This window comes from Mustela nigripes, chromosome 4, assembly GCF_022355385.1.
Source record: "Mustela nigripes isolate SB6536 chromosome 4, MUSNIG.SB6536, whole genome shotgun sequence".
NCBI lineage: Eukaryota > Metazoa > Chordata > Mammalia > Carnivora > Mustelidae > Mustela > Mustela nigripes.
In genome coordinates, this window is record NC_081560.1 from 20224379 (window position 1) to 20239999 (window position 15621).

A 15621-nucleotide genomic window follows, 5' to 3' on the forward strand; every position below is an offset into this window, starting at 1 on the left:
GCTCTCTTGTCCTTGTTTCAGATTATGTGTGAGCCTCAAGGAGAGGCTCTCACCTCCCTCACGTAGATAGGTGGTGGCTCATTCTTCTGACAGTAGAGCTGCGGGAAACAAGCCGTGGTTCCCGGCTCTTCAGCAAAGAGAGAGAGGAAAAAGGCAGCATCTGGGCTAGAGGACCTGGGCACTGGTGTGACAGCACCGCTCTGGGACCTCAGGCAGGGAGCAAGGAAGCAGGGATGTGGGGGGCTGAGGGCGGTGCCAAGACATCTGCAGAGAGGGCTCCCCCCCAGGACACAGTTCGCGAGTCAGGGGTGAGAAGGACGCATGCGCAGGGCTAATGGCCTTCCTGCTGCTCGGTGCTAAATGAAATCCGTGCCATGCAGCTGCTACAGGTCAGGAGGAACCCTTGTCCATGGGGTTATTTTTAGGAGTGGCTCAATGGTTTCCATTTCTTATCCCGCTAGTTTCTTAGCAACCAGTGGCACTCTCGGAACAGTCATCTTTCACTAGCTTGAGATCCCACCCAAACCCTGCTCCTCTCGTTCCGGGATGAGTTACAGAGACAGAGAGATTAGGAGACAGTGTGAATAGGTCTGGAGATCAAGTCTAGAATGCTTACCCATTTGATGATGGATGGACTGATTTCACGGTCACTGCCCGAGGAGCCTGGCATCCGAACTCGTCTTCTTGCTGGAAGGTGAAGCCTAGATGCACAGAACTCACTCGTGGTCCACAGGGAGCCCGGTCCCTGCCTTCCCCAGCCTAGCCAGGGCACTGGCAGCCTGCAGTCCAGAAGAATGATGGTAGAACCCAACGCCTTGGGGCCAGGGCTCTCTTGTCCTTGTTTCAGATTATGTGTGAGCCTCAAGGAGAGGCTCTCACCTCCCTCACGTAGATAGGTGGTGGCTCATTCTTCTGACAGTAGAGCTGCGGGAAACAAGCCGTGGTTCCCGGCTCTTCAGCAAAGAGAGAGCCTGCAGAAAGCCCACCTAGGACTCAGGCTGAGTGACCCGCTGCGATAGATGGCATCCAACACACATTTGAGGAGGGCCTTCTCTCCCATCCCAGCTAAGAAGCAGGGTTTACCCCGGCTGGTCTTCTCTACAGAGCAGGTAGGAAGCATGTGGATTCCGGAGGCTTCACTGACTCTGTTGGTTGAACAGCCTAGATCATTCTATCACACCTATGCCAGCTTGTAGCTCCTACAACTTCTTCATCTGCCTATCCTCCCCCAATTCCGTCATTCCATCCCATTCTTCCCCCCCATCCCTGTCTCCAAACACCTGGCAGTGCTAATGGTCCGTGGCCCCACTGGAGACCCCCAGTCTCTGCTGTGTCCATCAGAGTGCTCAGGGTTTTGCTTATGGTCATCTCTAGAGAAGGGAAGAAGGATCTCTTGGTTCAATCAACCACTACACTCATCTTAGCAGAACTCACCGGTGTTGTCGCCATGAACAGTGTGTCCTGAGCAGTCGTAGCTTCTGTTTCTATAGCAAGATCAGTAAAATGATGTTAGGTGGTGATTTCCTCTTGTTTTAAGTTGGAAGAGCGTCAAGGTCACTCCTCTCGCAGCATTAGCCGCTCTCACCTGCGCTCAAGTGCAGGTGCACCCGGGTAGGAATGAGTGGAGTGGCACCTCTGCTGGCCCGCTTGGAACTGGACAGGGGTGTGCCACACGTTTGGATATCATCTATCATGTATCACAGCATGAGAAAGGTTAAGAATCTTGAATATTTAAAAATGCCCCCTAAGGAAGCCATCCATTCAAAATATAAAACTGTGACAGCTCGCCCTGGGAGCAATAGTGGAGGTGAAGTATAGACATTTCATTAACTTATTCATCAATCCGTGGGTCAAACATTTACGGTCTCCATCAGGAGTGTATGGGACCCTCAGGATACATTACATTTGATCCTTCCCTTGTGGCTCTCGTGGTCAAGGAAGACACGTGGGTCTCCACGGTGGTCTCCCCGTGGACAGGTGCTCCACAACCCCGTGAGCTGCAGTCGGGAGGCTCCAGGAGTGAGAGCCTGGTTCCACTGGGCCCGGAGAGGTCACGGAATGGTTCTCAGAGGAAGAGACTTTGGTGTAGGGCCTTGTAAGCCAAGCATCTGTACATCAGAACATCAGGCTCTAAGCATTTTTCATGTCTACGCCTTCATCCTTGAGGCCTTTGAAGGGATGACAAAACTCTTCTAAGAGTTCAGGGCATTGGAGACCACTTCTGCGATCACTAGAGCCATTATAACGGCAGAGATGAGACACCCTCCATCACACACTGGGCCCATCCCCCAGAAGCCCACAAACCTAGACTGTTACAGACTGGTCGACAGCAGAAAATTCAGCATTCTGGGACCTTGCCTTTATAGCAGCTCCCCAGGGACCCCATGGGTACTGGCATCCCATCCGGTAGGAGCAAAGTCATCAAGGAATGCTAGGGAGGGCCAGTGGCAGGACCCAGCCTCTTTAGCAGGTGTGGCCTTGGCCCGCCAGCTAGAGACGGGTCTTGAAGGACCTTCAGAGCACCAGTCCCTTCTGAAGGGGCTCACCTGCAGATAGAAATCTCATGGAAGGAAGTTCAAGTACAGAAGCCTGGGCTGACCTTTCCCTTCCTCACTGCACAGCCCACTGATAAAAACACTTGTGTGAAGTTCATTAATGGGGCATAATTGCATTCTTCACAATCAATAAGCCTTCTCCATAGCGGAGACCAGCGCAAAGGCCAGCCCAGCGGGAATCGAGAAGGAAGCAATTGCCCATCAGCCAGGGGATCCAGAGTGAGGTCATTATCAGGCTCAAGGGGTGCTGGCAAGGCCGGGGTGGGGGGCACAGCCCTGAAGGGGAGTGAGGAGAGGTCAAAGCAGGTTCAGCATGCCCCACTGGGGGACCAGGCCCAGCTAGCCCCAGGCAGGGCCGGGGTCAAGAACCAGGCAGAGTGTCAGCCAGACCCCAAGTCCCACCTCATCCAGGAAATAGAGCTACCCTTGGCGACTTGGCTCAGTTGTTCCAAACTTGCCAAAGGTGAGGACATGTAGTTGATCTGTTCATGGCCTAGTGTGTGGCCACAGACGTGCCCAGGTCCAGTGGAGTGACCTCGGCACAGAGGCCACAGTGGAGAGCCTGGTCTGCTGATGCGAACACGACCTTGATGTTGGAATAAGGTAGAGCACGTCCAGGTGGGCCACCACCAGTTTCTTCCGCTGGAAAGGTTGGAAGCCCTGCCTTCGCCCCACTCCACTCCCACCCCCTCCCTCTCTTTCTCACCCACGAACACACTTTCTAGATATTCTCTTTGGAGAAATGGCCTGGGCGTCTACCACACACAGAGACAAGCCATGTTGAACAGACAGGGGGCTGGGCACCTGCTAGTTCCATGGAGACAGCGCTCCCTAACCGGGGCTCTGGTGCACCGCAGGGACCATAAAGGCTGCAGTCGGAGCCTGGTCACTACATGCAAAAAGCCTGACAGGCCATCCGCATACCCGTGAGGGGTTTCACGAGCAGGTGATGGAAATGGCAGGTGTCTTTGCATCTGATGACAGTCCTGTCCTGTCGGTGAGGACCTGGGTTTTCATCCCGGTCAGTCTCTCTGACCACCCACAGGTGACAGAGTGTCACTGTCGGGAGAGAGCTACGGACCCAGGCGTTGTAGCATCGGGCCTGTTGTGGCGCTGGCGGTGGGGAAACCAGGGAGGTTACCAGGTCATGATTTCCACCAATGGGACCTGACCACGCAGCCCGATAAGCACATTTAGCTCGGCAGGCGTGGGATCCATGAGGAGACAACGGCACACATCTCTTTGGGAGGGGTGAGGTTGGGAGCCACCCATGCAAGCCCGGGTCTCCACTATAAAATGGAACACCGGCATTTACTGCGTTCCAGAAAGCGTGCCAATGAGTCGAGTCTCTCGCTGGAACATTTATCCCTGGAATGTCATTTAATACCCAGGACCCTGAGGAAGCTGAGGGTGTGGAGGGGTGGGCCGTGGGCCGGGAAGAGAGTGGGCTCTTGTCCGAAGGAGTGATGGAGCCACGATGCCACAGGACAGGAAACGGAGGGCTCTGAACATGAGGCCAGGGGGACGGACGGCCCCACCCCGAAGGAAGGATGTGAAGAATGAAGTCCGGGTGAGGCCGGGGGCAGGACGGCTTCATCGGAGCCCCCCCTGCTCCTCTGAGAAAGGCCATTTCATTAAGTTCCTGTCGCTGGGCCCAGACCTCCCGCCAAAATGCAATCAGCTCAACAAAGCAGTTGGCGAGTGTGTCTGTGTGGGGCTGGGTTTCTGAGGTCGAGGAGGGCCCCTCCAACCGGCCCCTTCCTCTGCCAGAGCGCAGGGATTTCATCTCCTTCCCTCTGCCTCCCTCAGAAGGTTTCTGGAACGACAGGTCCGCAGTCACAGCGAGGCTGCGGCTCTGGGCAGGGCGGCCATCACCGGCCTCAGCGGCCCAGAAACGCTCTGGCAGCAAATTGAGCTGTCATTCCACTGCAGGCCCTTGAGCGTGATGGCTGGAGTAACACACGAGTGACCCCTGTGTCGGCCTGTCACCCGACTCCTGGGCAGGGATCGGGGGAGGAAGGGGGACAGCACAGGACTTATGCATTCACGGTGGGTGCCCCGAGGGACCCAGGCTGGGAGTGACACAAGGCCAAGGGGCCAGGGGTGAGTCTCTGAGGATGCCCCTTCCCTCGCCTGATCAAGCCCTGGCTCCAGGCAACTCCAGAGGCCTGTCATAGGCACCTGCGCGTACACAGGGCCTCGCCTAAAACTCTGCGCCCCGGATGCCTCACTTGCCTCAGCCTAGCCCCTGTCCCCGGCGACCGTCCCAGGTTCTGTTCCCTCCTCTGTTCCAGGTTCTCAGGCTTGCTTTCCCCAGCTTGAAGCCCTAGGCATTCAGCGCAGGCTGAGCTGGAGTGACCAGGACTCCTGAGGTGCCCCCAATGCCCTGACGTCCCCCTGTTTTTGTGGGTTCCTGGCCCCTTTCACATGGCCCACAGCCAGCCAGCACATGGGGAGGGGGCCATGGGCATCTTTGGGGCACCGGGGCCCTTCCATTCCTCATTAGGAAACTGTGCAGCTCCCCTCTGGTGGAGGAGTTGGGGTTTGCTGCATAAAATGTCAAATTGCACAAATTAAAAATGTAAATGCTGGCATCTAATTAACCAGTTGACAGCGGTGCACAGCTGCAAGTGACAGTGACTGATTGCCTTCTGCAGGCCTCTCCCCAAGCAGCCCCAGCCCCACCCTCCTCCCGGGTGACCCCAAGGGAGGGGAGGGCATTGAGGCAGAGCAACTGCGTGGAAGAGCCTTCGGGCCCTGTGGAGGGCAGCATTTGCGTCTGCGGGAGGAGCGGTCAGAAGGACAGAGACGGACTGGACGCTCTTCGGTAGCTGAGAACAAGGCCGACACAGGGGACAGCTCCTCCATATTCCTGCTCCCAGCCCCATTCATCCTCTGGCCACATCAGCGTCACGTCCCTTCCCTCTGTGCCCCCTGTACCCAGAGCTGCCGAGGGCTCTCCTGGGCCAGCCCCAGAAGTGCAGGTGGGAGAGAGCTCCCCGTGGTCCCCTGGGGACCATGCCACGCCAACACTGGCCCCAAACATCGCGCTGGGAGCTCCCATCTCTCTGCATGGCTCCAGCTCCTTTCTTCCCCTCTCCCTCCCCTGGCAGGTACTACTCAGACATCGGGAAGATGCCGGCCATCAGCGACCAGGACATGAACGCGTACCTGGCGGAGCAGTCCCGGATGCACATGAATGAATTCAATGCCATGAGCGCGCTCTCGGAGATCTTCTCCTACGTGGGCAAGTACAGCGAGGAGGTGAGCCTGCTCGGTCCCTGTCGGGAAGGACGGGCTACAGAAGGACATCTCCCCGCCTGTAGCAGCCTCTGTGCACAAGAGCCTCGGGCAGGAACCCCAGACGACCCCCCACCGCTGCTGCCGGAAACTCCCTGCCACCTCGGACTTGGGGGCTGTGCTCTGTAGAACGAGGACTGGAGAAGTGTCCCAGTCTGTTAATTCCGCCTTAATCCCTAGTCTCAGATGTTTAGAAAAAGTATCTCTTTCTTTCTTTTTCAAATTCTTATTTCTTCCCTGATTGTCCCTCTCTTTTATTTTTCCCTTTTCTCTCTCTGATCTAATTCTCTTTAAATAAGCAGTTTCCCCCTCCCATGGCAGGCCGGACGGCATGGTGGCGGGGAGAAGAGGGAACGGGGCGGGGAGCATCGCAACAGATACAGAACAGAGCGGAATGGGAGCTCTTTACCTGCCATGTTCCCAGGTGGAAAGCCTCCCCTGGGGTCATGGCCACAGCCAACAATGCCCTCTTCCTGGCCAGTAGGGAGGTGCTTATGGGAGGTCTCTTTGTCACGCAGATTAAGCCCAAGTGGGTTCAGAACTGAGGCTCCCCATATCTGAGCAGCAGCATAACCTCTTCTCCTTGAGTGCAAGGTAGTAACAGGAGCGGAAGCCAGTGCCTCCGGTTCTCTGCCTCCTCCTGACTCATCACTGAGAGTCTAGGAGCCCCCAGCTAAGGAAGGAGCCCCAGCAGGCCAGCAGCAGCGTCATGCTGCAAACCTCAGGTGAAGGGGAAGCCAGCTATGGCTTCCTCGGGGTTGTGGGGCCCGAGACACCAGCCTGCGGGCCAGTGCTGGTCCAGGGCCAGGTGTTCCCCTGTCCGTGGCCACATGAGAGAAGTAAGGACAACATGGAATGTGTGAGTACGGGGTACAGTGGCCTCATGTTGGAAGCACTGCCCTTTAGTCTACAAGGACACTCGTCTGCCCTGGAAAATGTCCCTTCTTCCTGAAATGTTGGTGCCAGTAACTGGTGGTTCTTGGCCAGTGAAGAAGTCGGCGACTCCGTCTTGGTCTCCCCGTTGAATGCCCGTGATGCGGGCCAGCAAACCCAAAGCTCGCAGAGCCTCCTCTCGAGCCTTCGGCCTCCTCTTTGCCTCCCGGTCACCTACCTAGAAACTGGCAGGTCTGTTACTCAGTCCCACATCCCCAGACTCTGAATCAAATTCTCATCTCTTTTCCCTCATGTCCTCACCGTCATGGTCCTTCACCAACCATCTGATCTCAGAAAAGGCTCTTGCAGACATGATCACCGCTGATGACCAGGAAAGCATGAGCTAAAACTCTCGGAGGGGTATTTGTTCATTAACGTGCAGTGAAGCTAAATGGCTTTCTCAGTGTGGGCTCTTGGGGAGCTGTTGGGGGAAGATAAGCCGTTGTAGGAAGGAGGGGTAGGATTTCTTAGGATCTGTGAGACCACATTCCCCAGAGACCCAGGGTGCCACGCTTCACGTTGTGGGGGGAGGGGGGGGCTGTGTGCTTGCTCACCCTGGAGGGCCCAGCACATTGTTGCGCGGGGGTGTCTGCCCACGGCCAGCTGCCCAACGCGGGCAGCAGAGGGCACACATTGAATCAGACACGCTGAGGTGGGTGCGACCCCTGTGCACATCAACCCCAGGGTACCCACACACCGCACCTCACACCTGAGCGCCCCCAAGCCTCTCCACCAGTAGGCCAGGCTGCCCGCGGACCCAGCGGCTTCACGTGTGCATCTTTGTGTGCACGTGGCTTCCGCAGCCTGGCCACACTCGCCCTGTGTGTGCACGCCCTAAGAACAGAGACCTGGATGCACAAACCAGTAACCTCCCCGTTCTCCGCCCTTCCACAGATCCTCGGACCTCTGGACCACGATGACCAGTGCGGAAAGCAGAAACTGGCCTACAAACTAGAACAAGTCATAACCCTCATGAGCTTAGACAGCTGAGAACCGTCCTTCCAGGGCCCCTGGGGGGAGGGACACACCAAGCCGTGCCTCAGTCTAGATTTTCATCTTTACCAAGTGCAAGTTCCAACTGGCGTCAGCAGCATCCCCTGAGCAGCGCTGTCTCTCTCCGCCTCTTTCTGTCTCTCCCTCCTCCCTGCCTCTCTTCTCTCTCTGGGGCTCTGCCAGGGCGATCCAACCAGGCCACCGCCCCTCAGCAAGTCCCAGAGGGCCAGGCTCCCACGGGGACCCGGCCAGAAGATGAGAGAGGAGCTCTCTTTCCCAGCTGAGCGCAGACATCAGCAGCGGGGCCCGGGGACGGAGGACAAGCCACGGAGAGAGGATGCTCCTCCACCTCCCACGATGGGCCGAACCTTGGTCTAGGGAAGAGGCAATGAGCTCAGTATTATCTTCATTGGGGAGACATCACCTGGCTCTCTTCTGTCCCCTGTTTCCATCTCCAAGGGGATCCACCAGGGTGTGGTCCCGTTGCAAATGTGAGAAGAAAGGCCACAGCTCCTGCACATGGCGGATGGGAGTTGGGAAAGGGGAGTTGGGAGGTGTTTTTCGAGCCGCCTCTCACCTGTTGCGTTGGCATCCAGAGGCCACCTTTTCCCCCTGCGGTTTTCTTGGAGTCCTTCCAAGTGCTCCTCAGGACCTGCCTGCTCCAGCTCTTCTCCAGCCTGTGGAAAGCCAGACAGGAGACACAGCAGTTACATGCCACCGCAGAGACCCTCCTGACCTTCTAGTCTGGCTCCGAGCAGCAGAAACGTCCTACAGAAGGAGAGAAAGGGAAAGAGAGTCACACCCACCCTGGAAGCAGAATGTGTTGTTTTCCATTCACCCCCAAATGCAAATGAAGCACGTCTATAGTCCTAGGCCTCATCCATTGCCAGATCCTCGATGCTGTCTAGAGAAAGTACCGGCATCCTCCTCGGTCAGCGCTCATCTAGGGTCAGTGGAAAACGCAGAGTACATCCAGGAGATCCTACCTCCGGCCGCCTTCACTGGCTCCATCCCCAGCACCCCTTCTGAGAACTCTATAGAAGGCTGGGGCGGACAGCCGAGCCCCTGTCCCCCTGCAGAGCCCTGTGCCATTGCTATGCAGACGACCTTGTCACTGGACTCTCCAGACCTCCTTGGCAATGACTCCTTTACCATCTGCTGCCTCTTTAGTCACTGCCTTTGCCTCACCTCCTCCCCAGTCATCGCAGAGAGAACCACACTCAAACCCAGCCCCACGGAGACAAACCAAAACGCCAGCCACACTCAGCCCCCAGCTCGCCATGTCTGGGAGGGACCAAGGACTCAAGCTGAAGGACCTAGCCGACAACGTAAGAAGAGACATATGGCAGACCTCAGCCCCGGCATCTGTCTCTCCACCTGTCCTTCCAATCTCTGGCTCTCTCATTTCAGGCAAATGTGTGCTCAGACATGGGTGAGCAGGGGCTGTGGTAAGAGACGGTCTCATGGAAGGTCATGGAAACCTGAATCCTGGAGGGACTTGAGTTGCCACCGGGCCCAGTTTCCCACCCTAAGCGGGATTCTCTCCTGGCAGCTCTGGTGGCTAATTGTCCATGGCTCTGGGAGACAAGGAGAAGCATCGTCCAAGGTGTGGTTGGGAGAGAGGGTTCCAGCCTTGCCTTCGCTCCCTGAGCTTCAGACATGCATCCCTGTCATCCTCTCCAAGTGAGCCCCAGTTGGAACGGGGAAGGAAGCACTCCATTTCCAGCAAAGTCCATGGAGCACCCTATACTTTTAGGAACCTGGCCCCTTTGGATATGAGTATGTGTGTGTGTGAGCTTGCGTGCACATGTGCATGTGAGTGTGTGTGTGTGTGCGCACACCCGTGTGCCCCAGGAGCAGGCAGAGAGCTCAAAAGGATTTTTAGTCCTGTGGAGGGGACCCTCTAGTGATTCCCATCTCCTCCCTTGCTCATTGGTTCTACAGCTTCAGGACATGTCCACACTAGCTTTCTGTGCCAAGTGCAGGTGGGGGGAAGGAGAGTCACCTGTTCGCAGGAAGCCAGGGTGCTCTGTGGCCGCAGGAGGCCTGGACTCGACTAGAGGCCGGGTGGAAGGTGACCCACACCAGAGCAGCACGTGGCGTCAAGGAGAGGACAGATGGGGACAAAACACCAGTAGCCTAGCCTTGGAAAGAGGAGAATGGGGGAAAGATACACATCGAGGAGGAAAAATAACCAAAGGTTTTGGTGAATGAAGTGCCAGGGGAAGAAGCATGGGCTTTCTACCCTTGACCCGTTTATTTCCAACCGAGAAGCCCCGGGCCCCGACCAGAGAGGAAGCACGTGGGGGGCAGGTGGTGGAGGCACCATGGCCGCTAAGAGATATTTGCACACATGAGGGGTTGAGTTGGAGAGAGACACAAACATATTTAACACAGATTCGCTGAGTGGAGGCTGAGTGTGTGTGTGTGTGTGTGTGTGTGAGACAGAGAGAGAGTGCGCATGTGTGAGTGAGTGTGTATGATTTATTTTTTAAGTTTTGCACAGTTAGAAAAAATGAACAGGCAGAAAAGAAGACTGTTATCATGGTTCTGCTGAAGCTTTTATTTTTTACCGGATTATTATTATTATTGTTATTGTTCCTTTGTCGGTACAGAACCACCCCACCCCCCACCCCCCACCCTGCCCCTGCCCCGTTTTGTCATAAGAGAAACTTCAGACACCTCAGAGAGACCTCAATGTCAGGAAGAAAGAGGGGAGGACAGTCTCCTGCTTTCTTTTCTCCTGGAGAACGGGGTGGGGCAGATTTTACTTTAATTGCTAGGGTGGGGGTGGGGTGGTCGCTGCTGGCTTTTTCTTTTTTTCTTTCTTTCTTTCTCCCCCCCCCCCCCGAAGTCTCTGAGGCCTGCTTGGGCTGGAGAAACAGGATAGAATCACCCAGAGCTGCAACCCGCCTTGCCCCACCAAAAATTCTCTTTCCTCTCTCCTTTCGTTTTCCATTTTTTTCCACTTGGATTCTTGGTACCCATGTGATTCAAAGTAATCAGGAAGCTGTCTTTCACTCCCCGTGTTCTTTCCAAAACTCCCCTTGGGATCCCGGTCTCCCCCTGGCAGGCCAGAGACCCCGAGAGCTGCCCCGAGGGGTACGGGGGCCACCACCCAGCAGAGAAGGGAGCTGGGCAAACTGGTCCTGGGGGAGGGAGGTCCCCTCAAGGTCTCCCTCCCCAGCAGATTTGCCGGGTCATAACTCTGTTTAAGGTGGAATCTTTATTTAACTTCTTGAGTCCCTGGAAGAGAGGACGAGAGAAAAGGCCCATCTCGTCTCACCTGCCCCTTCAACCGCCTCCTGCACCCTCTAGCCTTTGAGACCACCAGGCTCCTAATGGCGCCGGGCGATCACACAGAATAACTGACCTAGGTTACATGGGGATTTTGAATGTAGGAGAGAGATGGGCTACAGCTGGGGTGGTGGGAGAGAAGGAGCTTTACCGGGTCCTGAATTTAAAAGGACAGACGGAGAGAGGCTGAGACAGATGGCTTCAGGTGGGTCATTGCTCTCGGGGAGCACAGGTCTCCCCACGTGTGGGCTTTGCCGTTCTTCGTCCTTCCACATAAGGGGAGACCCCAATATTTCTTGGTAATGGCAAAGAGTGCCAATAAGTGAATAAGTGAAGTTGGCTACTGTGTCAGTTAATTCCTCAGGAAAATACTTTGTCTTGCCTTCTTTCAGTGTGGTTTTAATTTGGGGGCAGAGGACTGCCTGAGTGTCTCCAGGCCAGGGTAGGGTCACACCCCAGAGCAGCACGCACACCCAGAGTCCGCCCTAGAGCCTCCCTCTTGTAAGCCCGTTGGCCAATGAGTCAAGCCTGAAAGGCGTGAGCAGGGCTGTGGTCTGGGAGGGAGGTCATTGTCGACGATCCCAAAGTGAAGCAGACTGTCCAGGACTGTGCCGGGCAGGAGCGGGAGTCCACTCGGGCCCGGGCCTCTCCCCCCAGCCCTAGGCTAATGTCGAGGTACTGTCCCAGCCCCCCCCCCCCCCACCCGAGATCCTTGTGCTCGTGTTCCCCTTGCATGTCTGGCTTCTGAGAGCGTCCCTCCCCCGCAGAGGCGAGTGTGCCCCGTCGTCCCCCTCATCCCCCTCGCCTGCAGCTCTGCTCGCGGAGCCTCTGCCCCAAGGCTGCGTATTTCCTGGTACGGGAGCCTCACACCTCACAGCACCCCCTCCCCGGGCAGCTTTAGGCCCCTGCCACCGTCCCAGCACTGCCTCCCTGAGAGACTAGGGGCCCCAGTCCCACCTGGGCCCTGGGGATCCCCCAACAGAAGAGCCCCAAGCAATGATTTCCCAAGCAGCCTCCACTGCAAGAGGCAAGTCCTGCTGATGTTTCCAGCACCCTCAACCACCACGTGCTTTGCCCTAGAAGGGAAAGTCCTGTTTTCGGTCTGTCCCCTTTCTCAGGAATTAGGGGACACTTCCTTTGGCTTCACAGGATGTGACGCCAACTACTTAACCTAGCGAGGGTTAAAGTTAATTATTCTTAATCGAGAACAAGCTTCCACCAATCAGAAAGCAAGGAGGGAGAGAAGAGGCAGGGAGGCTCTGCGGGTGGGAGACCCAGGGACACCCCTTTCGTGGCCCTTCCAGGGATGAGCTGCCCCAACAAGCGGTCCCAGCAGGGGTCTGAAAGGCTTCCGAGAGGCGTGTCTAAGCACATCCTCCAGGTACCAGAGTCCCCGGGAGAAGACCCTGCCCCAGGCCGATCCTGGCCCCTTCCTGGCCTTTCCTCTTTCTTCTAGTTCACGTCAAGGACCTCCTGTCACTCCCCATGCCTCCTGTCAACATCCAAGACAGGTGACTGAGGACCCCTGACTCCGCGACCCCCTCCCTTTTTCTTTAACCTGTACGTGGACTGTCTACTTGGGGTTTGAGGTTTTTTGTTTGTCTATGTTAAGCATTGGAGATTAAGGAAGGAGCCCAGGTCAAGTCCAAATTGCTGAAAAGAAGAAAAAAAATCTCTTCACCTATGACTTGCCAGGCCAGCCTTGGGGCTGAGGAGGGGGGCTCCCCCTGTTCTTAAAAAATGGGTCAGGATATTGCCCAGGCGTGGACATGGCTGCTAATATTTGTGGTGCTTCCCGGGCACCTCTGATGGCTAGAGCCGCGATGCTGCTCCTCTCCTCCCACGGATGCAGCCAGTGAGAGCCTTTACAGAGCGGGAAGCTGAGGCACAGCCATGGGACAGGCCAGAGACGCAGCTGCAGGGAAAGGCTGGGGAGCCAGGAGCCCCTGTCCTCATGGTTCCAAGAGTGGCAAAGCCCCTCCGCCAGGAAACTGAGAAAAATACCTTTCCTTCCACTCACAAAGGAATCTCTATAGTAAAAGTTTCAGACTTTGAAGAGAGACTTTTGTTTTTAATTAACAAGTCTTTGCTCCCTGACAAAATTGTTTTCGTTTTAATGAGGGGGAGTATCCAACTTTATAAAACATACAGGATGTTTCGGTTTTAAAGGTGATACAACTTTAACAGTAGAGTCCCAGTTAAATTTTGTGAGGAGACAGGTGACTACCCCAGCTAAGCAAAGCTACTAAACAAAATGAGATCCGTAATAAATGAAAAGAGGTTTCTGTCCTCATTGGCAGAGATAGTGGCGTGGCGGGGGGGCACATGCCGTCCGCCGGGTGTGCCCCACCTTCCCTTCTCCTCACCCCTCTTTCGCTTTGTCCAGCCTTGGCTCTCTGGGCCACCCCAGTATTGCCAAGCCCCTCTGCAGTCCCCATCCGCTTCCCTCAAACTGGAGGGACTCCCAGTTCAGGATTGGTCAGGGAGAGACCCAGTCCCCTCCCCTGAGAGGGCAAACGCTCATGGCAAACAGACCCGTTCTATGCAGCTCACCTTCCGTTTCTTTTGAACTGGAATTAGTTCTTTTGTTAGTACCTTTGATCTTAGGACTCAAGCACATTTTGGAAGGGCTCCCTTCAAAACAGAGGATACAGTTAAAGAGCCACACAAAGGACACAACCAAGCACGACCGCTTCCCAGACAGGACCAACAGATGAGGATGAGGCCCATGACTGAGATGCACTATGTGTCTCATGTGCTGCCCTTCTGCCTCCCTCCCCTGATGTTCTCCCCAGCTGTTGGCTCGTTAAACCTTCCGTTCTTTAAAAAGAAAAGCTAGTTTACCTCAAAGAATCTTGTTTCCATTTGGAAACCAATGACTTTGTGTTTTAGAGTAGACGACCCTCCCCCCCATCACTCCCTGCTTCGGTCTGGCATCCCTGAGGCCTGAGGTCCTTGCTTGGTCATGCCATGGCAGTGCTGACCCAGAACAAGACCTCCCAAACCCTGACGTGGACAGGAAGGAGTGGGTGCAGCTGGCCTCCCCTCCCCCCACGCCCATTAGAGCTGGTAAGGACCAGCCCACCTCTTCCAGCAGGGTCCTGCCCAGGCACCACCATAACCAGCAACTCCAGTGTACCACCCACAGAGAATGGCTCAGTGAGCTGAGGCATAGGGGGAGCAGTGTCTGGCCTGGTCACATGACCCAGAGTCAAGTCCAATGCTAGAGGGAAGAGGAGAAACAGGGAAGGATGCATGGGTGGTCTGAGGAACAGGCAGAGGCCTTTGAGTCTCGGTAAGAGGATGTTGAAGGAAGTAGGGCAGGTCACTCCTGCTCTGGTCACCCCCCTCCAGCCCCGGCCCACCTCTGACTCCATAAAGCTCCCACCTTGAACACTGACCCTTGGTTAGGACAAAGCAAAACATATCTTTAGACAACAGTGTTACAATGAGCCTCAAAGATAGGTGGATGGAATCTATTAGAGGAAGAGGGTCTTCTGGTTTTGATTTTTAACGAAGAGTATCCTAGTAAGGTTAAAAAAAAAAGATTTAAAAAAATAAAGTTTTTAAAAAGAAAACCTATGCTATTTAAATTGGAGCCCAGTTGTAACTTGGTAAAGGCAAGCTTCTGTACCTTTGTTATAATTAATTGTATACCTGTGTATGTAAATATAAGGCATTCCTATTTTGCAGTTCAGAACAAAAAAAAAAAACCTATTTGTAATATAGAATAAAGTTTATTAAAAAATAATAAAAATGCAGTTTGGCATTTGGGTCTTTCTGGCTGGAAGCCGGCAGAGGGGAAGCCTGGCTGTAACGAGCCCCCACGTAAGTAGGGACAGATGCGGCAGCTTCTCTCTCCAGCTCCATGATCTCTAAACTCAGCCACCAGAGGTACGTTCTTCTACTCAGGGCTCTGTCTGCAATTACAAAGCAGAGCCCTCTGGAGGGGATCATGCCCTCAGGTAGGGAGAGAGCACGCATGCTACCAGCCAGTGTCCTCAATGGTCATCACTTCCGCATGAAACCGAACCAACCTCTGAATCCTTCTCAACACAGGCCTCCAGCAAACACTACGAGCCCCCTAGAGCTGTTGCTGGAGAGGACATGAGTGGCCATCCCTGCTGGAAGTCTTCTTGGCAAACTCTATCTTAGTATAAGTGATTTCATCAGTCACTCCCACCTCCAGCATTTTGATAGAGAGTGGAAATCCTGAACCCAGCGGTGCCTCCGGCGCAGAAGCAGGACAGGGAGAGAGAGAATGGGAGTGTGGCACTGGAGGCAGGGAGCAGGGACAGCTGTCCGCCTGCCACCTGCATCTGTCTGGGGTCCATGCTGGCCTCCCAGGGGTAGCGTGAGGGGAAAAGGGAGAACCTGCAGACGGGGCAACATATGGCCCCACCTGTACCCAGGACCTCTGCGTCCTCTGCCTTCAACCGGCTGCCTTTGGACAGATCCTTCTGTCTCTCTGAGCCTCAGGTCAACAGCCAGAGAAGGTGAGCTCCACATCTCCACTTATAATTCAAAGTGAAATCCAGGAGAA

General features: G+C 55.2%; 1 protein-coding gene across 1 annotated transcript in view; it reads left to right on the plus strand.

Moving 5' to 3' along the window:
• Positions 1-14839, plus strand: part of PLXNA4 (plexin A4) — a 424261-nt gene extending 409422 nt beyond the window's left edge. Inside the window, exons 31-32 of the mRNA XM_059396393.1 lie at positions 5669-5819; positions 7683-14839. Of these exons, the coding sequence (XP_059252376.1) occupies positions 5669-5819; positions 7683-7778 (247 nt within the window). The 3' untranslated portion in view covers positions 7779-14839. The remainder of the gene's footprint in view (positions 1-5668; positions 5820-7682) is intronic.
• The last annotated feature ends 782 nt before the right edge of the window (positions 14840-15621 follow it).